This window comes from Lethenteron reissneri, chromosome 10 (assembly GCF_015708825.2).
Source record: "Lethenteron reissneri isolate LAM-NWPU_2019-01 chromosome 10, ASM1570882v1, whole genome shotgun sequence".
Lineage (NCBI taxonomy): Eukaryota > Metazoa > Chordata > Hyperoartia > Petromyzontiformes > Petromyzontidae > Lethenteron > Lethenteron reissneri.
The window spans coordinates 14,209,268-14,234,182 of record NC_083788.1 but is presented as its reverse complement, the minus strand read 5'-3'; the positions used below and the strand labels follow the sequence as shown (position 1 = coordinate 14,234,182).

General features: G+C 47.3%; 1 protein-coding gene across 7 annotated transcripts; it reads left to right on the top strand.

Moving 5' to 3' along the window:
• Positions 1–109: 109 nt before the first annotated feature.
• Positions 110–22,013, top strand: LOC133340987 (activating transcription factor 7-interacting protein 1-like). Of its 7 annotated transcripts, none has more exons than XM_061549548.1 (12): positions 110–335; positions 569–989; positions 5,343–5,505; positions 10,375–11,850; positions 12,450–12,601; positions 12,769–12,912; positions 13,639–13,722; positions 14,043–14,086; positions 15,634–15,731; positions 16,239–16,864; positions 19,560–19,632; positions 20,709–22,013. In XM_061549548.1, the coding sequence occupies exons 3-12, from the start codon at positions 5,352–5,354 to the stop codon at positions 21,137–21,139; spliced, it is 3,282 nt and encodes a 1,093-aa protein (XP_061405532.1). In that variant the 5' UTR covers positions 110–335; positions 569–989; positions 5,343–5,351; the 3' UTR covers positions 21,140–22,013. The 7 variants fall into 7 exon arrangements, with proteins under 7 accessions (XP_061405532.1, XP_061405537.1, XP_061405536.1 ...); XM_061549553.1 differs by having other exon boundaries at positions 5,340–5,505; positions 10,375–10,575; XM_061549552.1 differs by having other exon boundaries at positions 5,340–5,505; positions 15,661–15,731.
• The last annotated feature ends 2,902 nt before the right edge of the window (positions 22,014–24,915 follow it).

Genomic DNA, 24,915 nt, shown 5'->3' with positions numbered 1-24,915 from the left:
GTTCAGTTAAGTGGTTCCTGGATCGGATCGTTATGTTCAGTTAAGTGGTTCCTGGATCGGATCGTTATGTTCAGTTAAGTGGTTCCTGGATCGGATCGTTATGTTCAGTTAAGTGGTTCCTGGATCGGATCGTTAGGGGCGGGCACCTGGCCCAGCCGCTTGTTGTGGAGCCTCGCGGTTCGACTCCCGCAGGCCGCCCTGGTCATCTCTGGTCATCTCTGCTGTGTACCCGCCACAACTTCACCACCATGCGTCGCCTACTTCACGCAGACTGGATGTTGAATATCCCGTGATGTCTTTCAAAGAAGAGTGGACCATTGTGTGCCAGCGTTAAGGTAAATATTCACTCTATTCGAATATTACACATTTCTTATTTGAAAACGCGTAGCATTCGTAGCCTCTTTCTGCGAACACTTGGCATCACCCTCCTGAAAAAAGCAGTGAGACTCGGGCTTTGCTGGGCAAACGAGCGGAATGATAACGACGTTGATGCTGTAGTCAGTCGGTGGCTCGTGGGCAGTCGGGGGAGACACCGACCCCCCCCCCCCCCCACTCTGCCTGCCTGCAGGGCGCCGCCGCCGCCGCCTTCTTCTCTCCGTCTCTCCGCAGTCCTCCCGCCCAGTCTGCCGCTCTTCCTCGCCTCGCCTCGGCCTCTCCGCTGTCTCCCTGCAGGGGGAGTCTCTCTCCCCGCTCTTCTTCTTCCCTCGCGACGCCATTTTGGGGGTCTTTGTGTGTCGCGGGGCCGTGGCCACGAATCGCTCCTCGCCACTCGTCGTGCTCATCGGCCCCGGCTCCTGGGCCGCCGCGGCGCCGCGAGTAGCCGCGAGGCGCTCGGCGTCTTCTTCTCCTCCTCGGCCGCCGCGGGGCGCGGAGGCGCCGGGGGAGGGGACGAGGCGTGGAGCCGGAGTGGAGGAGGAGGAGGAGACGGAGCAATGGTCCCCGCGGGTCGTCTGTGGGCGTAGCGAGGAGGCCGCGGCGCCGCTCTTCGGGTGAGATCTCCCCCCTCGCCTCCTCCTCGTTCCTCTTCCCGTGCGGCGCGACCCCTCAGAGCCCGCGGCTGCTGCTGCTGCTCGTGGCGTTACACAGCGGCCCGTGGCGGCCTGGCCATCATCGCTGTTGTGAGTTATCGCCGCCTCAGGTGTCCTCTTCGTGTCCGCGGGTACAAGACGCGGCGCGTTGTCTGCTGTAGACAGCTGCTGAGCACAGGCCCAAGAGTAGAAAATGTTAAGCGGCCAGTAACAAACAGCACCACCAATGCTGCAATCGGGTAAGCGTGAACACTTGAACTGAGCAGGGGTTATGATGATGATAGCTTGAGAAGAGACGATTATGGCAGGGAACTCCACATTCCGTGCCGTAGGGGCAAGTTGTACCAGCAGCAGCAGCACCAGGGCGGCCGCCTTCGCCGCTTGCAGCCGACCGCGTGGCGGTGGTGGCGGTGGTGGTCACCCAGAGGAGAAGAAGAAGAACAAGAAGAATCGCCGCCGCCGTTCTCGAAGCGGCCACAACCGACAAACTTCTGGCGCTTCGTTATTGGTTCAGACTGACCGCGAATAAGACACTAAACATCTTAACTGGTCCGTTTGCTTCTATTGAACCAATGCTGCTGAAAGAAACGTGTTGTTTACTTGGCCTTCGACGTGTCTACTACAGCAGTCGTGCTGGATGCAACATATCTGCAATTGTGATTTGTAACTCGATCCTTACTCCGATATCAATAGTTAAACTTTGTGTAATTGTATTGAGGGACTGTGTTCTCTTGGTGTGCTGTCTTCCTGCCTTGCAGAAGCTTGGGAATTGGTGTCATGCAATCAGAACTTTCTACTGGATTTTATGTATTCGTGATTTGCTCACCTTTCCTATACTTTGCTATCGTTTTTGTTTTGTAACTTTGTGACCCGCCTCTCCTGAACATCTGTGAAAAGAGCTTAATAACTCATCGGGTTTGTCCAGGATAAATAAAGATTCCGATTCTTCAGAAATGTAATGGTGCTGCTTGACCTGTTGGGTCTGTGTTCAGCAACTGTTTAAAACAAAAACATTGTCCAAGCAGACTGCAGTATGAGCTGTCCAGGTTTGTTTATCCTGGAGATGTGTTTAAACTCGGGTTAAACGACTGGTAACTTTTCAGAATCGATAATCGCGTCTGAAAGGCAGGAACTCGTAGTAGTATCTTCCAGTTGAGTGTTGATGATCGCACTGCACGAACGTACAAACGGCATGGCGGCCAAAGTCACCGCGTGGTTCGTTTTCCCTCGTTCCTCAATGACAAGGTGCAGCAGCCTCTCAAGTGCTCACGCCACCTGGCAGCAGCAGCGGCCACTCCACTACAGGGGGGGGGGGATCTCAAGACGATGTCGACTTTGCAATGCTGACCAGATATCTTGACAAGCGACCTGCCCGATCGACTATACTCGTTTAGACTGTGAAGGATGACGGGGAGGGGGGGTCAAAAACTTGCACCGTTATTCCCACTGCCGCGCCGGGAGATCGAACCAGCAACCAACACCATGGCAGCACCATATTTGATTTTTATTAGAAAGAAAATCTGTTGTACATTTCATTGTTTACATTTTTTATAATGAGTCCCCTTGGTAAGGCAACGTGTGCGCATCGGCAGCCAATCCCATTGATTCCTTCTGTGAACTGCCTCTGGACCAAGATGGCGGTGGTGCCGACATGTTGTGTGCGAGTGGCTTAAAATAGAAAGTGCGCCTGGAGACCGCGGCTGGCGGGAGGCCAGGCCCGCTGCACCACCACCACCACGTGGGCGTGGGGGGGAACGCCTCCACCCACGTGCAGTGTAAAAACCCTCCACTTGGTCTGCCCCTCGACAGTCACGTGCTGCGTTTCGCTAGAGGCAGAATGATGACGTTAATCGAGGCATCGGTGATCCCTGTTTACAGCCCAGCAGGACCAGTGGTGAACATGACACGTTGCTATGGCCGGGGGTTGAGTATCCGTTATCAATGTTGTCGTCACCTCACTGCAGGTCACCGCCTAGATTGAAACTAACTTCTTTAGAACTGCTTTTTGTGTTTTGTTTGTCATTCCGCCCCCCCACCGATTAGCAAAGTTAGCTCCGTATGGTGCAAAAGAAGTTCAACATATACATATATAATCCACTTCTCTTTCTGCTTCTTTTTTTCATACTCCATTTATATTTCCCCCCAGTCAGGTCTTTTCCTAAGCTTTCTTTATAACCTTAATTTATGCAAGAAACTTGTTTGCTGACGACCGGTATGCTGAAGTAACTAAATGGCATGTTTTGTTTACGTAAGAAACCTTACTAATTGGCTGTGTCGGGTGGTGGTGGATGGCCAAATTCCTTTACTCAGTGGAGGAAATTGGTGCGTCGAGTGGTAGTAGCTGTGGCAAGGTCATCGAGGTGCGGGTCTTGGTTGACACAGGGGCCTCGGCTACCATCATTTCAGACGTCATCTATAATTTGTTGCCCTTAAGGGATCCTCGTATTTCACCGGTGGAAAATGCGTATGTTGCGGCTAATGGGGGGAGTATGGGCATCGGATAGAGGCACGTGTAAGAAACGGGGAATATAAAAAAGATCGTTTAAAAATATGTATTTTGAATTTTTAACGATAGAATATAGTTTTGTCATCGGTATGACATACGTATACCAAGTTTGCAGTCGATACGACATTGGGAAGTGGGTTAAAATTGAGTTACAAGATTTGAGGATACGACAACAGACAAGAGTTGAGGATATAACAGACAGAGTGAGTTAAATAAAAGCTTGTAATAAAACGTTTTAATTGGGAGTGTATATCTGTCCTTTTGTCAATATCTGTGTGTCTTTCTATCTTTGTGTGTCTCTTTGAGTGTATTTGTGTTGTCTCAGGAACAAAATAAGTACAGTGAACTTGCTCTATTCACTGCATTTTTTCTTAACCATTTTTTTTACGGGAAAAGAGGATTTATTTTCTATGTGACTCGGGTACGCCTGGCTAATAGGAAGAATAAGGCCTCCAGATAATAGGAGTTCAAGTGGACCCTCCTGCTACTGTGTATAATAAGAGTCTTTGATAATAGGGTCATGGATAAGAGTTACATTCAAATAAATAAAGGTCTACGTTTGGCCAAAGAAGGTTTCAAATGTGTTTAAACTATTAGAGAATAGTGGTTCCCGACCTGTGGTCACCACGGCTGTGGGACAGGGATATCCTTTGGCCCCTACACTATTTAGCATCTGCTCTTGTTTGAGATGGGTACACCGGAGGAATTCACATCTGGTATTGATACATTGGGAGGCTGATCGATGTCTAGGTGAGGTTAATACTGTGTGGAAGCTACCTGGCTTATTGCTCCATAAGGAGCTCGGGGTCTCCTCAGCCACATTTATGTCCTCCCTTCTCTATGCTTGAAAAACGTGCATCCCTTTTGAAGGAACATCTGTGCCGTTTTGAAACATTCAGGCTGGCTTGCCTACGATCCATCCTGGGTCTAACCAGACTGGATTGTGCAAGGCGCTCACATATCCTGAAGATATCTGAGCTGTGGCTGGGGGGGTTGCATTGGCAGGGTCATCTAGCCCACATGCCCAGCCACTTCATATTGAAGCAGCTTTTGTCTGGCTGGATAGAGGGGGCTAAACGGGCACAGCACGGGCTAGAGAAGACCTGGACTGATGCAGTACAAAAGTATGTGGACCTGAATTTCGATTTAAAGCTTTCGTGACTGCAGGGATCCATCTTCTTGGTTCTTTCGGTAAAGTCACGTAGAAGGGAAGCAATAAAATAATAAATAATAAAAATATGTGGACCTGGTTGGACTTCCCGATGACTGGTATCGGCGATGTCAAGATTGGCCTCTGTAGGAGGAGGTTTGTTAAGGACGCTACTGGGCAGTTGGATGCAACCACAGCAGAGGGCAGAGGCTTACAACAATGAACGGAGCACCGGGTGGCTAAAATGCAGCAAGTTGGCACTGTGGGGAGCACAGTCAACCAATCGCACCTGCGTCTGTCCCGTCACATGCAAGTGAGCCTAGAGACACTTCACGTGGCCTTGGGCTGCAGCTGGCCTGGTACAGGCGCCGTGGTGACGTCACCACCACTGGTGGTGAAAGGCGGTTATTATTTGGGTGTGGTTGAACGAGGGAGTGCCTGTTTAGGTGTGGTCCGTGGGACTTGCAGATTGCATTTTTTTTATTTTTTAGCAAAACGCCATATTTTGTGACTGCACTGTGTGTGGCCTGTGAATGTTGTTGAAGGTTGACAGTGGTGTGCCGATCTATACAGTTTGGGAATCGCTGCTCTTGACTTTGATGGATCCCTGACTGATTGCCAGTACTTGTTTCTGGTGTTGCCTGTTGCTTTTCAGCAGCTTCTCGAGATGACGGATTCGTGCTGCGGAACGGCACTCTCCTCCACTCCTGGGCAGATGCAATCTTCAGCCCCTCGCGTGTTTCGAGCAAGGAAGAGCACTCAGAGCAGTAACCGCATTCAACTTTCGTCCCTGCACCGCCTGCTGGACAAGCATGGCAATGGTACAAACCTTCTCTATGCCCCCCTGATCCCATACCCTTTTTAAGAGCTGTAATATTTCTGAAGTTGCAGCTATTACAAATACAATAACAGTTAAACATTTTTAGATACAGTGAACGCATGGTGTTGAACCAGTTGGTTTCGGGTGCTGTTCAGGTGCACCGAAAACCACTTTAACTGGACACTGATCAATCGATTAAGAATGGTTTTGAAAAGTTTGTTTCCAGTTTATCATACTGTTTGGGTTTTTCGGTAAAGTCACGTAGATAGAAAAATAAGAAAAAATCACGACGTTTCGATCGCAACACAAGTAATCGTCTTTAGGTGAAAAAATACAGCAGGCGGACTGCTGAGGCAAGAAGAAATATAGTGAGAGAGCTACTGCAGCCAAAGGTTATAAAGCTTTGAGATGGGTACAACCCAAGGGTAAGTGGGCGGGGTTAGAGATGGAATTTGCAAGTAAATGTAAGATCGCAGAACTAGGTATACCTCGGCCATTGTATTGCTAGAGATTAGCATGTCAATCTGTTAATGTAACCCCACAGTTACGGTGCTGAAGAAGCCATTGTATTGCTCGAGATTAGAGATTAGCATGTCAATGTGAGACGGTTCCTGCGAACACGGTCTGAGACATTCAGACTGTGTTCGCAAACACAAGGCGGATCTGAAACATGGTACGACCAACACCTCTGCCGTGGCTGATCATTGTTTTAAGAGTATGGATTCCTGCAGTCACCAAAGCTTTAAGTTGATCCGTGAAGATTTTCAAGGGCATCCTATCCAAAAAGGCTATTCCGAAGAGGCAAGGCACCGCCAACGTCTTTGAAATCAACACGGGCCCTGACACCTCTAATTCCCCTTTTCTTACACGTGCCTCTATCCGATGCCCATACTCCCCCCGTTAGCCGCAACACACGCATTTTCCACCGGTGAAATACGAGGATCCCTTAAGGGCAACAAATTATAGATGACGTCTGAAATGATGGTAGCCGAGGCCCCTGTGTCAACCAAGACCCGCACCTCGATGACCTTGCCACAGATACTACCACTCGACGCACCAATTTCCTCCACTGAGTAAAGGAATTTGGCCATCCATCCGTGTTCTGATCTTATTCGCGCACCCCAACCGGTGAAGGGGAGGCGAGATTGATCGATGGAATGCATGGCGATCTGTATGCGTGAGGTGGTGATGGTACGGGCCGAGTGTCCGGTGTGCCGCGACTTGCCTGTTGGGGCTGGGAAGGGGTCGTCGGCGGCCCGGGGGATGTCGAGAAGGACGTCGATGGCCGGACGTCGTCCTGGCATCCCCGCGCGATTTGTCCTGGTCGTCCACACCAGAAACAGGAGATGGATGGTCCGTGAGGCGGAGGGGTCTCCCCTCTCCCGGGGACTCAACCGTGCGGTGGAGGGATCACCTCTCCCCTGGGGACCCAACCTTGCAGCGGCAGGGTCTCCTCTCCCCTGGGGACCCAACTCCGAGGTCGTTATGGGGTGTCCCCTCGCTGTTGAGGCCATCCCTGCGTCGCCGCCACCCTCTCCAGCTCCGGTTCCTCCTCCGCCAGCCTTGGGTTGCTCCCGGCTGCCCAGCGGGTCGACGTGTCCTCTGAACCAGGCTCCCCCAACCACGCGACCACCGGGGTCCGCCGGGTCATTTTCGTGGGCCTGCAGGCATCTGGCCACCCACAGGGACATCTGTGTCTCCTCTTCGACGACGGGCCGCAAAATCCCCTTCTCTTGTGCCAGCCCCAACAACTTCTCCATCGTTAGTCAATCGCCGCCGGATCCATACGCAGGTGTGTCACCTGCCCCAGCACCATCGGTGCACTACGGTAAGCGAGGGACGTCTCGACCTCCCCTCGCCTCCATTGCAGGAATTTCTTCCGCGCGTTGAATGGAGGATCGAAGACAGCTGCCATCTCCCCCCGTATGCCTGACAAAGAGTGGCCCGCTTTTGAAGGATGGCTCGGAATGCTGCAAGAGCATCGTCATGGAGGGCTGTGGGTAAGGCCCGCAAGGCCTCGTCTTCCGTCCACTCGACCGAGGAGAACGCCGCCTCAAAACGCCGGATGAAGGCGGCCCAGTCGGCCCCCGCTGCCTCAAACTCCCTGATGGGAGGCACCCCTCCTTGATCGACTCATTGCTCCTCCCTGCACCATCGGGGACGGAGCCGAAGCCACGGGCCCTTGGGTTGACAGCGAAATGGCGGTTGGCAACGAAATGGCAGCCTCTGATCGCACCACCTCCCCCGCCGGCAAAATGGCGGCCAGTGACCACGCGGTGCTCTGCCGCGTGGGTGATGGCCGCCCCCGCTCGCGCGGGCTCTGCGGCGTGGAATATGGTGGCCAGCAACTGCGCCGGCTCCGCTGCATTGGGGTTATTGGCTGGTGGCTACGCGGGCTCCGCCGCGTGGAAGGTGGCGGCCGGCGCTTGCATGGCCTCGGCCGCGGGGCCGGTGACGGCCACCCCTACGCGGACCCCGCCACGTGTCCAATGGCGGCAGACCATGCGGAGGCTGGGCCGCGGTAACAACGGCGGCCGTCGTCCGCCCCGTCTCCTTGACGGGTCCCCGTCGCGTGGCCTCCGCGGCTCCCGTTGGCGCCGCCGTCAAGCCCAGCAGCAGGGAAGAGTCCCGTGACGGCCACGAGGAGCAGGTCCAGCCTCCCTGCCACCTCTCGCCATCCCTCTGTGGCCCGAGGCTGCTGGCCCGCAGCCCCCTCCTCCTTTGTCCTTGCTGTCGCTCCCGCAGTGCCTAGGAGCTCGTACACCGGGGCCCCTATTTCCGGGGCTGCCTGGGGAGGAGCCTCCACTTCATCTTCGTCCGAGGTCGCAGTTAAGTGGTTTATCGACATCTGACAACAGTTGTAATAACTCGGACAACTTATTGTCTTTGTTATTTATTTATTAAGACATGTCGCGCAGATAACGTGGTCTCGTTTCCTAAAATACTTGGGCTAGGATTAACATACAGGTCCTTGGGCTCGGATAACACACTCGGCTAGGACAGCACCCAAGTAGCGACGACACGAAGACAGCAACGATGCAGAGACAGCGACGGCCCAAAGACAACGACAGCGTGGAGGCAGTCCATCCCAATCCCACGGCAGCCCCGAGCACCCTCGCCTGCCGCCTTATATGCCCCCGGCGTGGCCTCGCTCCGCCCCCGTCCACGCTCCCTTTCTCAAATTGTCTCGGCCAATCCCAAACTTCCCTGATGGTTCCCTCCTGTAATATCCCTCATGACGACTTGGCCATGCGCTGTCCCTGCACCCGCGTTGTCTCCACACACGCACTGTCTCTCTCTCTCTCCACACTGTCCCTACACTTGCATGCCCAGCCACTGCATGCCCAATCAGCTTCTGTTTGGCAGGGGAGAGGGGGCTAAACGGGTGAGGCATGGGCTCGAGAAGAAATGGGCTGATGTGATTCAGCAGGATGTGAAGCGTAGTGGACTTGCTGATGACTGCTACTGGTGGTATAAAGATCGGCCTCTGGATGGGGCACGTGAATCAGGTATTTGCTCTCCAACAATGGATGAGCGACGCTCACAAAAACAAGCAGCACTAGCAGCCCACATGCCCAGCCACCGCATGCCCAAGCAGCTTTTGTTTGGCCGCATAGAGGGGGCTAAACGGGCACGACATCGGCTGGAGAAGAGATGGACTGATGCGGTATGGGAGGATGTGGAGCTGAGAGGACTTGCCGACGACTGGTACCAGCGGTGTCAAGATCGGCCTCTATGGAGGAGGCTCGTGAAGGATGCTGCTGGGCAGTTGGAGGCAGTTGCCCTCCAGCCACAATGGAGGGCAGAGGAGCGATGCTCGCAACAACGAGCGGAGCCCTGGGCAGCCAAAATGCAGCAAGTTGGCAAAGTGGCAGGTACAGCTGGTGCATCTATCGGTCATCTCAGCCAAACCTTGGCACCTGGGTCTGTCCTGAGACCTCCTGTCAGCGAGCCTTCGAGACTTCACGTGGCCTCAAAGTGTGCTCCTGGCCTGGCACACGCACCGTGGTGACGTCACCGTCACTTAATGGCGTATGGCGGGTATTGGATATGTGTGTATTTTTTTGGCGAGCAGTGGTTAGCGCATTGCAACGAACCTGGCAACCCGTGTTCAATTCCTGCTCATGAGCAACATCAGTGACGAATATCTGAACCAGTCCTGGGCTTTCTCTAGGTCAGGGGTCGGCAACCTACGGCTCCGGAGCCGCATGCGGCTCTTTACGGGCTGCTTCTTGACGATATGTACGTATGTACAGTATGTACTCAGATGCATTGCGGCTCTTGAAATACTGAATTTTGTACCGAATTGGAAAGAAATGGCTCTTCTTGTTATTTTGGTTGCCGACCCCTGCCCTAGGTCGACTCAGCCTTATTATGAGAACAAAGTACTGGTTGTAAACATCACCACTGGGGAGACAAAGGTGGCCAGGCGTGGTGTTTGCCACCCACGCCCTCATGTGCGGTGTAACGTCCTTCATAGGTGCTTGCTAACGGCACTTGTTAAGGTGACGACGGCTTTGCGGCTTTTTGAGTGCTGTGGCTATTGAATGGTCTTCCTATTGCTTGGTGTGCCCCCAAACATATATTGCCACGTGCTCCCATGCACGTGAGAGGAGGGGCACCCTGGGGTGCGAATGTGGGGATGAGAGGGGTGGCAGCTGGGGTGGGGGGGTATTTTCACTTGTAAAAAGAATAATAATATAAACCAATTACAGAATGGCAATCGTAAAACATAGATGTAATTGTGTGACCTGATGTATGTAGCATAAGCATAATGTTATTTCATTGGTGTGTTGTTACACCCCTCTGAATTGCGGTATGCTAAAGTGTATATGCTTATACCTTGCTTCTGTGATCTCTTGTGGAATAGAAATCCATTTGGGAACGGAGAACACAAAGTTGAAAACCAAAGTGGAGTGGACCCGATTGGAGGAAACACAGTCATTTTTGATTACCTGCCACGGAAGTCATTCAGAAGGCAAATCTTTGACTGGTTTTACCCCAGAAGAAAAACCTGCAGCTGTGTCTTCCTTGGACCTCGGCCATCAAATTAAATACCAACGTCAACAAGGTGACTTGGACTTGAGAGCTAAAACAGAGCAATGTGATGTGAATGGGGGAGAGGCCAATGTAATAGGCATTGCTCAGCCTCAAGTTGGTAACGGCAAGAATGGTTGCACCCTAAGCTTTAATGATAGCAATGTTGAAGTGATGTCTGATCATGACAGAGACTGCCTGGATATTACCAGAGGAGATGCACTCAAGATTGAGCAGGCACTTGGTGCTCATGACCGCCACGTTAAAGTAAATCAATGTGTTGGTTCCATATCTGCTGGACTGGAATCCACCAGTAGTGACTCCACTGTTTCATCTGCCATCAATAAACAAGAGACAGGATTGGGAGGCCAAAATGAGAATTTGCCTTTTGAAAAAGAAGCACCACTTGCTCAACTTAATTTAGACAATTTTAAGGAGAATTGTGGTTTGGATGATAATGAATTGTCTATGTCCAGAACCAATCAGGACCGTCCTTCCAAAGTGACCCATGACTCTACTAGTTCCGTTTCACCTGAACACAACAGCACTGGCGGTCCTTGCGATGTTACCTATTTGCATATGTCGGACGCAAACTTGCACCAAGTACACACAAACATACAAGCCATGCTAGAGAAAGATACTGCTCAACCGAATTTGAGCCATGCAGAGAGTATGGATATCTGTGCGGAGTCAAATGAGAAGTCAACTGTGAGAATGGAAAACAATAACATTGCCGCTAAGCTGGAGGACAAGGCAAATTCGGCAACAAAGTTGGTGTCATCTCTCAGGTCCGATGTTCAAGAAGATAAATTATATCCAAGAGAAGGAGCAGATGAGGGTTGTGGACGAGGTGCAGGGTCGGCATGCAATGGCTTGGTCCAAGATATTGCTTTGGGGATTCTAGAACGTGGCTTTGAACAAAGTTCTGCTGCAGAGCCAGTAGCCAGTGTGATGCAAGACTGTGCACCGGAATGTAGTGCAAATAAACAATGCACTGCGATGTTGACAGAAAAGAATGCACAGGGTGACGGCACAGACTGCACAAGGCCATCTGCACAAGCCGTGGCACACAGTACACAGAACGATCCGCCTCCAGAGATTAAATGGTTAAGCGGTACTACAGAGGCAATTTCAATGAAGGATAATGTGGTGACAGTGAGCAAGGCCCACCAGAATTGTTCAGCGGGACTTGTGTCATCGTGGAGTACTAATGCAGCTTCGGCGGATTACAAATCGGAAGGTGTTGCAGCAAGAGATTGTGCACCCGATGCAACATCTACTTCGGTTCCTTTCAACACCAGCACCACAGGTAGAGCTGCATGCAGTATTAATTATCTTAGTTACCGGTAATCTTTATATTTTTTCAATACCATTGCTGAGCACAGGCCTAAAGGCCCAAAACAGCAAGTGACCATACTCTTTGGTTCTTTCGGTAAAGTCACGTAGGTATAAAATAAATTAAATCACGACGTTTCGATTGCAACACAAGCAATCATCATCAGGTGGGAAAACCACCTGATGATGATGATGATGATGATCAAATCTAGCAAGTGACCAGCAACAATCAGCACGATCAAAGTTGTAATAGGTAAGAGTTAACACATGTCATGAATTGAGCAAGGTTGATTTGAGTGGGTAAAAGGGACCATGGGGAGGGAATTACAAAGTGGAGCCGTGTAGGGGATACAGCAGATGGAGAAGTAAAATGCCCTGCTGTGTGGATGAGTGTTGTTGTGACCTACAGTGTGGGGAGTAGGTGATTTATAAAAAGTGTAACTCTTCAATTAGTACAACTTTGGTGCTTTTTGTTGCTGGCCACTTGATCTTTTGGGCCTTTGGACGTGTGCTTAGCAACTGTGTTAAAAATATATAAATTGTTTAATGATTGAATGGTTTTGCTACTGCCAGGTGGTCACCCGTCGATAAAGAGACCCGCTGAGGAGCAACTTGTACAAAAACAAGGGAAAATTGTCAAGCGTGACGATGATCGCCCAGAGACAAATGGGTCGTGCGTTCTGCTGGGCACAAGGAAGGCTGTACACAAATTAGATGTAGAAAAGGTGAGAGCTTACACGGAAGGTTGGTTTGGATTAAAAAACCATGTGGGGTCCGTTAATAACAGAGAGTTCTTGCCTATAAACATTTGGCAGTTCACTAGCATTGATTCAAGCGAGCCTGGTTGCTGATGAGACGCAAATGATTTGTTATGGAAATGTGGTCTGCAAAGGAGGTGGAGAGAGTGCTGCTCGCGAGGCTTGGTGGTGGTCGAGACTTCACTGTGATCGGCGAGAGAATGAAGGCGCTGAGTCGGCGTTTGGAGGTTGTGGAAAAAGGAAATAGACGGCATGAGAGTCTGACTGCAAGTTTACAGGCAAGACTGGGGGGGGGCACACCCACTGCATGCGCATGTGACGGTTGAAAAATCCAACATTTGTGTACGGTGTTACCATCTCCAACCATCTTGTCACAGTTGATGCTTTACATACCCCTCCTTCCTCCAAAGACGATTTCCCTCTCTCACACACATATCAAGCTAAAATTCCCCATGTAGCCTACACAGGCTGTTGTGGCAAGTGGCTGTGCGAAGATGTCTGGTTAGCTTGGAAGAATAGACCAAATACCCTCTTCATTATTTTGGAAAATACCTTCTCGAGCTCCCTGTAGTGGAGGCCTTTGTTGGCAGCAGTGGCGTGAGAAAGCAATTTTTTGGTTGCACCTTTTAAGGACATGAACCACTTGCTGACTTAGGCCGCCGTGTGGTTTGTGCGTCAGCGCGTCAGCGTGAGCCAATCTATGCGTTGTCACGTTCCACTTGAGTCGGTTACCGGTACCGAAATCAGAAACCAGCTATGAACATGGTGACTTGTCTGTTTGGCATATAGTACCCATAATTATTAAGCTGCTATAGTTTTTCTTGGAGGGTTAAAGCCATTCAACAACAAGAGAATAGTAAGCATAGTCGTATTTCAAGGAAAATAATTTAGTTACTTTGCTTGTGTATGTACAATTTTTTTTTATTTTATCCATCTACGTGGCTTTACCGAAAGACCCAAAGAATAAGAATGTATGTACTATGTATTTTGTGGTCAAACTGCAGGCAAGTTTGCAGTGTCTGCAATGGAAGTTGAATGCAGCACTAGATGCCCTCAACACAGGCACAAGACAAACAGGAAATACACAGGTACGAAAGCAATGATTACACTGCATATATTGCAACATTCAAGTTTTCTGTCAAAAAATGTATCTGTTAAAACATCCCTCGATAGAACGTTAGTTTGGATAGATATCCAGGGTGTGGATGGATGCATAGCAAACAAGTGATGGCATGCACATACATGGTAAATCTCTAACTTATCCATTGCGCATCTATATAATAGACATCACACGCAAACACAAATATATATCTACGAGTGATTACGTGGTGCACATGCAGATTGATGTAGAATGCAACCTTGCTGTAACAGCAGCACACATGTTTCAAAAGTTAATTCTGTTTTTCAGGTTTCGGAGCGACTACGTCTACCCCATCCTGGCCCATCCAACCTGTATGTGTTATAGAGGGTAGTGATACATTAATGTTTATGTATTACATGTATAAGTAGCAAAATAACTTGGCAGACCATTTTCTTCCTTCCTTAATTTTTCCCTTTACATACAAACTAAAAGAATTCTTACACATTTTCAGCCAGAAGGCCTTCTGGGAGTGCACACATTCGGTAACATGGGTTCATTGCAAGAAAACTTGAGCGGTTTTAGCATTAGCTCCCGGAAAGCCATGTGGCTGATGGGATGTGTAAAACAAATACATTACATTTTTTATGTGGAGGGAGAGCTATGGGAAGAAGGCATATATGTGCTTATTTATTTTATTACTTATTCTACACAATGACGTGATTATTTTGTGTTATTTTCCCTTTGTGCGTCTCCATCACTCTTCAGTCCTTAATACTTTCTGCTTCTTCCTTCGCACTGCTGCCCTTGGGAATTCCCTTCCATCGTCTCTTTCCCCAAGTTCTCAATAACCTTGCTCGGTTCAAGAAACTTGTTTTTCATCTATTACCACATTAATGGTACTGTTTGTTCCTGGCTGCTTAACGTGTTGGGCCAATGGGCCTGTGTTAAGCAACTGATTGATATTAAACATCACCAAGAGCCAATGATCATCATAGGTTAAACCGTAAACTTGACTGAAGTGAGTGAGCGAGTGGTGAAATCATCAGTCAACTAGACCGCTTTATTTTGAGAATACAGTAAACCCCTCTATTCGTGAGGGTTACGTTCTTGAAAATGCTCGCGAGTGCAGAATTTGGGAATGCAGAAACCTTGTTCAAAGGTAAAAATGGGGTTACATTCCTGGTATGAGTGGGGAGAGATGGTAAATGTTTAATAACAATTACTACAATAAATAAATGATTAAGAACAATGTTTGAATCACCTTTAATGATTATTTTATGATGATGATGATGGTGGTGGTGATGGTGAGGAATTCAGGAGGACGACTTCTTGGGAGATACAATGAGAGAGGAAAGTGAAGACACTTTCCTTTCTCGTTCGATGCTCGGGAGCCATGATTAAGGGATTTTTAACAAGCAAGTACAGTACGTAAATGCACAATAGCGAGCTCAGAGGAGCTGCAAGGTTATACTGTACCTACCTATTTGTGGTACAGGGGATTACTGCAAGACTGACGAAAAAGCGGGCAGCCAAGGTGGGGGGTGTGTCTCACCTTCGAAGAGAGTTTCATAGATTCGTCATGTACCTCCCCAGTGTCGGTGGTCTGGCACGTACACTGTCGAATACTGGAGTCCGTCAGGTCGCGAATAGGGAATTAGTATGCATTTAGTAACTCGGGAATGTGCGAAACGTGTGAATCGCGAGGATTTAGTGTAAACTTTTCTGTGTCGATCGGAAGACTGCCATACCAAGAATGCTGAGAAGTGCTGTCAATGCTTGAATTTTTAGTTAAACATTTTTGGTAACAAATGTGATTCACAAATGTAAGAAAAATGTCTCCTCAAAGTTGGGATGATAATGATACAATTAATAAGTCAAATGCTGCCTGTTTGTGTGCGTTGCCTGTGTGAATGGCAAGTTCTGCTGCTGCTGCTTCTGAAAGGAGGAGTGGAAGTCCAAATGTCACCGTTGGCCATGGTTCTCCTGCTGGCGTCATTCGTGCTGCAGCAGTCACAGGTACAGCAGGTCGGCATCAAGTGACTAACATATGCCTTTACGTTGTAGCCACGCAACACCTGCTTTTGGGATGAACAGTGATGGAGTTATGCAGACGATGGGGCAGGTTCGCCTGCCTCTTCATCTGACAAAACCGGGGGAAATCCCCTTCACGTGGTGGAGGGATTTTTTTGTGTTATGTGCTATGCACGTACAGTATGGTATTACATCACAAAGTATTTTTTTCACCACGAGCAAAATTAATCGGCAATTAATATGCGATACAATAGATAATGCAGCACCTTATAACCTTGAAAATCAGTTGTTTTTGTGAATTGTACAAAAACGTCATGCGGAGAGACAAACGCGGAGGCAAATTGTGTACTTATTTAATTAGTGACTTCTGTTGAGAACAAGGCAAATTCATATTTCGTGTCATGTTTTTGCTATTGATGGCTAACAACATGCTGATTAGTAAATTACGTTATGCGTGGGATTTCTAAATTCTCATTCCGATTCCTTCAACAGCTTTGGCAGGCCGGCCCAACCCCACCACAGCAGCCTCGCAGCTCCCCGGAAGCCATTCGGACCTCTCGCAGAGGCTTGCAGTTGTGCCAAGCTCAAGCAGACCTCGTGCACTATCGCCCACGCGGCAGGACAAAAACGTGCAATCAAGCCAACCCGCAACATTGGGCGACGCCCGTCCTGACCTCGCAACAACCAACAGCAGCGCAGACTGTGGCTCACCGTGGCGTACGGCAGTGGGCGCAGACCCTACCGCACCAGCCGGGGCTCAATCCACACAGATCCAAGAGCCAACCAGTGCAGACGTAAAGTCTAGCCAGACATCTGGACGTGTTGTCCCTGGGCACGTGGGATCCCCAGGCAAGCTGGCGATTGGCCATGACTCCAAAGCAACCGAGGGGGCTGCGTTAGCAATACCACCGCTGCTGCGGCTGTTAAGAGCTCCCACGGCAGAGAAACAGCCCGGCCCACGTGATATTGCCATGGCCGCCCACGTGAAGGACTGCCCGGTGTCGTCCTCGCAGAGGACCGACGCTTCAGTTGTTGCACAAATCAGGGGGTCCAGCAGTGTGGCAGAAACGCAGATGCCACATGATGACCCGCAGGACAATTTGCAGGAACTCAAACAGGTGAGGTGCTCGTTCGTAATGTGTTTTTGCACCTAACACATTAATAAGTAATATTTTTTAAAAACTTTTTTAAACGTGCTTTAATGAAATGTACCCTACTAGTCATGGAAGAACTCCAGGAAGTGGGCCCCGAGGCTTGCCATAACGATTTACAGCCAACGTCAGTTGAGCGTGGTCAATTAGACCCAAGCCAAAACATAACATATAAAAAAGATTGTTTACAAATCTTTGTTTTATGATGGAATATAGTATTGTCATCAGTATGACATAAGTATACCAATATTCTTAGGTTTTTTCGGTAAAGTCACGTAGGTAAAAAATTAAAATTAATAAAAGTAAAATAAAATAAAAATCACGACGTTTCGGAGGCAACACAAGCTTCCGTTTTCAGGTGGAACCGTCACAGCACGATAGCTGTATCAAGTGAGAGAAATTCCAAGAAACAGTATTTGTATATATACTGGTTGAGGGTGGGAGGAGCCAAGGTAGGCCCTGAATATTATTTTTGTGAGGTTCGGTGCAGCTGAAGCACGCTGTTAGGAATGAGACTTTGTTGTGTAAACTAGGTGCGGATGATGTAAACGTGCGTGTAAAAGGGACTGAGCGTTTTTGTTATGTAGAGATGATGTGGCTGAAATCACTGCCAGGAAATGAGTCTTTGTTGTGTAGAATGGTTGACTGAGCCTATTATTATGTAGAGGTGGTGCGGCTTAAATCGCTGCCAGGAAATTAGTCTTTGTTGTGTAGAATGGTTGACTGAGCCTATTATGTAGAGGTGGTGCGGCTGAAATCGCTGCCAGGAATGAGTCTTTGTTGTGTAGAATGGTTGACTGAGCCTATTGTTATGTAGAGGTGGTGCGGCTGAAATCGCTGCCAGAAATGCTCCAAATATGTGTAGTTAAATCTTTTTTGCATGGTTAATAACATCTTTCCAATGATTACTAAGTTTGTACCCATCATCACAGTTGAAATTATGTCTGTGTTTGTATATTTGGATGGCCTCGTGTACAAACCTTTGATGGTAGAAAGATGTTATTAACCATGCAAAAAAGATTTAACTACACATTTGGAGCATTCCTGGCAGCGATTTCAGCCGCACCACCTCTACATAACAATAGGCTCAGTCAACCATTCTACACAACAAAGACTAATTTCCTGGCAGTGATTTCAGCCGCATCATCTCTACATAATCAAAATGCTCAGTCCCTTTTACACGCACCTTTACATCATCCGCACCTAGTTTACACAACAAAGGCTCATTCCTAACAGCATGCTTCAGCCACACCGAACCTCACAAAAATAATATTCAGGGCCTACCTTGGCTCCTCCCACCCTCAACCAGTATATATACAAATACTATTTCTTGGAATTTCTCTCACTTGATACAGCTATCGTGCTGTGACGGTTCCACCTGAAGACGGAAGCTTGTGTTGCCTCCGAAATGTCGTGATTTTTTTTTTATTTTACTTTTATTAATTTAAATTTTATACCTACGTGACTTTACCGAAAAAACCTAAGAATATGAATCCTTGCAGTCATGAAAGCTTCAAATCTAGAAATAAGTATACCAGGTTTGCAGTCGATACCACATTGGGAAGTGAGTTAAAATTGAGTTACAAGATTTGAGGATACAACAACAGAGTGAGTTAATAGAAGCGTGTAAAATAGCAGACAATACGCAAGGACCCTTTCTCCAAAATACACCACTAATACAGAACACAAAATAATCCTTAGTGTCACTGGAGAATTGTATAAAATAAATAAGAGGACAATTTGCCTCATTCTCCATGTCCTGTCCCTCTACATTACCGAATACAGTACAGCTATTTAGACTGCTGTTTGATGCTGGCTGCTTGATTATTTGGGACTGTGGGTGTATTATCAGTATCTGTTTAAAACAGACAACAGGCTGCACAGCAGCTCATGTACAGCAACAGGCTGTGTAGCAGTAAGTCTGGTTTATGAAGGATTGTCTGACATTCTATCGATGTACTTGAGGCTTTCACACAAGCAGTCTTATCCAAATAGAGGTAGACTATGGATTGTAGTCAAGGCTGCAGAAACCTTAAACTTTTATTTATCTTCTGACCAGCTGATGATCAATTGACTCAAGAGAGATCTGGGTAATGAGTTTTCAATTTGTATATTATTTTTTTATATAATTTTTGTGTTTGAATGGACTGTGGTTCCTGCAAGCAATGGTTGTATGCAATTGCAAGTTATTAAAGATAGTCCACTTCTGGTTGAATACCTCCACGATCTGTCGCTCTCACGATGTCTCAATGCAGCAATCCATCTAGCTCCTGCACACAAGATCATTTAACCACTGTCCCTGTATGGTGGTGGACATCTTTTCGGATACATCCACTCCTTTGCTTGCCACTCCATCGTTAGTCTCGACCACTGGCCGTTTTCCTTTGAGCGACATGGCCTGCTTCAGCCCAATTGCTCTTGTTCGGGAAATAAATGGGTGGAGAAAATGTTAGTCATCTCAGATTTTCGAATGACATAACATTGAATAGAAAGGAATACAGGAAATTATTTACATACATTTGAGAACTGCAAATGAAGGCTCAAAATAATGGCAAAGGCACTTGCATTTTTTTTTCCTCTTGATGAATTGAGCTAGTGACTGTCAGGGATATTAAACATACATGGAGTCATTTCATTGATTGAGATTATTGTTGACCTCCAGGTCGTCTCTATAGTCTCATCGTCAGCTGATGCAGTCATTGACCTCACGGAAGAGGATGAGTCACAAGGTCAAGGTGAGCACTGCTTGGTGAAACGGTTTGGCCTCGACATCCAGGAGGGTTAGGTTCTTGAAAATCTGCACAAAAGTAGAATTTGCGAATGTAGAGACTGTTTATGTTGTAATAATGTGGTTAGGTTTCTGTATCTAACTGAAGATACAGGATACAAATTGTAAGTTTCATAACATTAATCTTATACTATAGACAAGTCACTTAATTAAAATGTACAATATTACAAATAAATCATACATAACATCCATAAATTATACTGCAAGATTGCAAGTATTACTTACCTTGGATGATGGGGGTGTAATGATGATACTTCTTTGTTGGTCATCGGTGCACTTGCTTCTACATTTTCCCAAATTGCCTTCTCTTGATTAGTTTACCATGTAATGGCAGACAACATCAGACACTTTCACCATGAGCAAGTCTATCCAACAACTCTACTTTTTCAGCGATGCTCATCCCTTTATTCTGCCTTTTACTTTTTCTTTCATGTCCTCCCCTCACTCGGTGTGTAGCCCCATGGTCGAAATTAAAAAAACCACCAAGGCAAAAATATCACAAAAGGCAATTTGAAGAGTAAAAATTTCAGCTGGCTTGAGGGCCACAGCACACTACTGCACCGTGCAATTACAGTAGCTTCACCCATGATGCAAATCAAAGGAAAAAGTCGTGAAAGTTAAACTGGTATGCAAATATAAAATCGCAGATAAAATAATTTTGTTAAAGAAAAATCTGCAAATGAAGAGGGTTTACTGTGTAAGGTAATCAATCCTTAGCGTCATGGAGAATGCAAGCAACACAATATATGAACACAAACATGGCATTTCACCTATTTTAGCAATTCAACAAACTTGTGAACTTCTGTGTTGCAGCTTTGATTGTACTGTTTGTTACTAGCGAATTGACATTTTAGGCTCTTTGGTCTGCTCTGCAACGATTTAAAAACCAAATCTAGGTACACAGACATTTAGATTGACACATTCACTAGGTATACACATTGAGACTGATAAGTTGCCCTCTCTCTTTAAATACCCTCTGCGACCTTCACTTAACTGGAGTTTGCTGTTGTTGTTGAACTCCAGGAGCCACCCAGCGCACCACTTCCCCAGCGCCGTGTCTCGCCCAGCTGCCGCCGCTCCCAGAAGCGCCCGCTCCGTCCACCCTTTGCCCTTTGCCCCCTGAGGCTGCGGAGTCACTGCCCCCACAGAAGGCTACACTCACGGTGACGCGCTCCAGCGCCCAGATCGTGCTGTGCTGGAATGTACGGAACCCGGACGACCGTTGTGCGGCGGCAGAGGCCTTCTACCTGTACGCGTGCCATCAGGAGTTGGCAGGGCGCCCACCTATGCACTGGCGGCGTGTGGGAGAGGTCAAGGCATTGCGCTTGCCCATGGCGTGCACTCTCTCCCAGTTTGGGTTTGGCAAGCGTTACTACTTTGCGGTGCGAGGCCGAGACTCCTACGGACGCTATGGACCGTTCTGTGAACCGCAGTGCACAGAACTCAACATGTAGGTGCTCCCATAGACATTGCTTTCACAAGAAACTAGAGCTTTCTAGTCCATGTGTCTCTTAACAGTCAATAAGCAGACAATTCTTCCCATGTATCTCTCCACATGCAAATAAAAGTGTTTTTTACTCATCCCATCAGCCACAAGGCCTTCTGGGAATAAATTATTTCAGCTGCATTGGTTCCGTTCCAGAAAACTTTATCAGTTATGACATCCATTATTTCATCAGCAGTGTCAATCAGATGTATAGCAACTGCCTGATGAAACTGGTTGTAACTACCAGAAACATGTCATACTGAATTGTTAAATGTGTGCGGATTGCTGTGTGCTGAAGCTGTCATAAATTGGCACGTTTGTGGGTTTTTGATACACTTTACTTCCGCAATCTGACACGAAAATAAATCACGAATCGCTCATTGGGATTATACATTGCAATCGGCACCCCCAACTGTGAAAACTTGGCAGAACCCTCCTGAAAATGGTTGTAAGTTTTGGGTGAGTGCTCGGTAAATTAGCATAAATATAAATAATTAGCTTTGTGTTGGTGGCAATGTAGCTTTATGAAATGAAGGTTCTTGCCAAGCAACAAAACATGTCCCAGGTGGAGGGTGTGGTGGCTACAGTGTTAAGTGCATTCCACTCACGGCTGTGCTGCTGGTATTACGGAGTAATCTTCATGAGGGCCCGACCGAATGTAATGTCTACAATAGGAACTTTTTGTGGATTTGGTTAATATTTTATTTCAATGTGTAGCTTAAAATATTTTTTTATTCCCTTGGCAAACATAAGATGGGATATGATCAAATGTTGCCATGTGTGTGGTGGGAAACTTACGTTTTTCAATCAAAGCCGAGGTTCAATACATGCTTCTGATGGTTGCCAAGTGTGCTTTTATTGAATGTAAATGCACGTATAATCTAGTTGCAGTTTGGTCCAAGGTGTACTGTTCGAAGACGAGCGTGCCTGCATCAGGCATCATCACTTTTGTACTGACACGAGCAACACTCGCATGGTGGCTAGGACCTTGTGGTTTCATCTCGGCAAAACGTAAGAACGTAACTAAATCGAAACATGCATTTATCATTTCCCATATGTATCTCTCCACAGGTGTTTTTATTTAAGCAATGCATATGCAGTTATAAATGCTGACTGGAATGCACTTGAAAGCAGTGGTGTTACCTTCTATACTTTACAATCTGTATAAAAATGTTTTTTAACTGGATTAATGCTTGTGACATTTCACATTAATTTTACTTTTTACACAGCAAAATTTCAGTTGACACACTTTACAATTTTTTTACATGAAATGGCTTGGACGTTAGAACGAACATTATTTAGCCGGAATAGTTTCTTTCGTCAATAAATGTATTGCCATTTATCTAACAATTGGCAGTTTAATCGCTTTAATAACAATAAGCAAACAATTGGCCTCCCCATATTTGTACCTCCACATAAAAAATATATACAAGTACAGGCAGTCCCCAGGTTGTGGAACACCCGACTTACGGAAATCTGACCTTACGGAAATGCTCCCATAATTAATGTAAAAAAATCAGTATGCGGAAATCTTAGCATTACGTCAGCACAAGTCGTGCAGTGTGGTGAGGTTGCGGATGAATACAGCGGAGCAAGGGGGGGCAGCATCTTCTCTAAGGCAGTGTATAGCAGCTCTGCACTCTGTCAAGCTGTTGCAGCGTTACAGTGCGTATACCCGCCACAACTTCTCCTAACTTTCAGTGTAATATCTCCCTTAATTGCATTGCAATAATGACTACTTTATTTAACACAATCACACTTGGATTGCTTAAGGTCTCGGCCAACAGCAATCGGAGAAGTCTAGGCCTCGACACATGCACGGTAAATGAACGTTCACAAGCGACTGCTTTCTGTTAACAATATTAACATGTTTAGTGGTATTCATAAACAATTGGATACAGTATACGTTCCCTTAGTTTAATTATGGGTAGTATTAGGGTAGATATTCGACGAAATGGAAAAATCTTGGGAAGTGCAGAGCCTATGTACAGCGATAGGATGCAAGTCGCGATAGAAAACGGACGACAGCGCGATACAGTCCTGAGGAAGAACTCGTCATCGTGTAGGGGAGGTTACGGATCGTTTGTAGAACCCCTAACCCTTTCGTAACCCGGGGACTGCCTACATTTCTTTTTATTCGACTCATCGGTCACACGGCCTGCAGGGAGTCCGTTGTAGCTGCATTGGTTCAACATGCACACACTGGACTGGCTTAGACACTCGCTGTCTCAGCATTCGGACTTGCTTGAACCAATGCTCATGAATTGCCAGATGTTTCTAGAAAAGGACCCTCTGGTATAGGTCCTCTCATTTGAGAAACAAGCCGGCTTTGCCAGATTGCTCTTTTCACATAGCAGCTGCAATTAAATAAATGCAGGGTATTTATTCATGCAGATCTGGGCTTATGCCTCTACCAGTAAAGAGTGAAAGGGATTTTAATTTGCACACAAACGCTGCCAATCCGTGAATGCTTCTAGAAAATTCCTTTTTATTAAAGTTCCTAAAAATTTTTAAAGTGTTATAACTTGAGAACGAAAAAGTTACCAAATATATGTATATATTACACATTTAACTTGTGGCATTTAGCTTTTCATTCCATTGTTATTTTTATGTGGTGTGGGGGGAAAGTGACAGGTGTAAGTGGGTCGCGTCATGTTTTGTTGCTTTGGGGAAATAAAACTACTGGTTCAGGAGTAAATCATCCTTCCCTTAATTACAAAACGAGCGCTTGCGTCGCCGTGGAGAATACGCCTGACAATAAACAGCACACCGCCATCATAGATCTGTCCCTCTACATATAAAAAATAAGTAAAACATTTGGACATCCCAACAGCCACAGAGCCTTCTTAGAGTGCATTCAGTAGCAGGCAAAATGGACCAGTTTCAATATTGTCTCATCAACAGTCTAGATCCCTTAACCAATATTGGTGATATGCCCTAGTTGGGCATATACAACTGTTGCACACTCGAAATGAAGGACGTGGGCAGGTGCTCCAATTCGAGGGCAAACATTTATTGTGGTTAATCTGTAAGATGCAACAGCACGTGTGTCACACGCAGCAATCTTAAACCGAGTCGCCATTAACCATGTGACTGGTTTACAAGTACGGTTATTCAATTACCCTGCCAGCCACCTACAGGCCCAACTCCGTCATCACATGCTGCTGCACACACATGCATTGATGTACAGCACATAAGGACTCTCCCAGAACCACACTTTACTCCCTTGCTGCACAAGGAAATAATTAAAAGAGTGGTCCATTCCTAATGTGCCACACAACTTTACATTTATTCAAGCCTGACCCTCCGCTAAATAACCTAACCAACATGGGCGTCCGCTAAATAATTGACCGACACCGACGCCCGTTAAATATTCGAACCAAGATGGACGCCCGATAAATAACCCAACCAACATGGACGCGGTGTTTGTGTGCGTATTGAAATTAGGTTGGTAGTTCAGGGTAATGAGACACGGTGGTCAAATACACGGCATTACTCGAGTCCCTCTCGCGTCTGTGAGGGACACGAGCCAAACCCGTGCTGTAATACGATAAAAGCTGACTGGAATTGTGGGGCTCTGACTCGTCCGGGGTTGTTTGGGTTACCCGGGACTCCATCCGCCACCTCGTCCTCATGGGACAATCTTGACCCCACGCTCCCCTCCTCGTCCTCCGGCGCGGGGCGGTGCGCTGTCTGCACGATGCGTGGGTAACGAGTATTCTGGCACTACACTTGCTAAGGAGG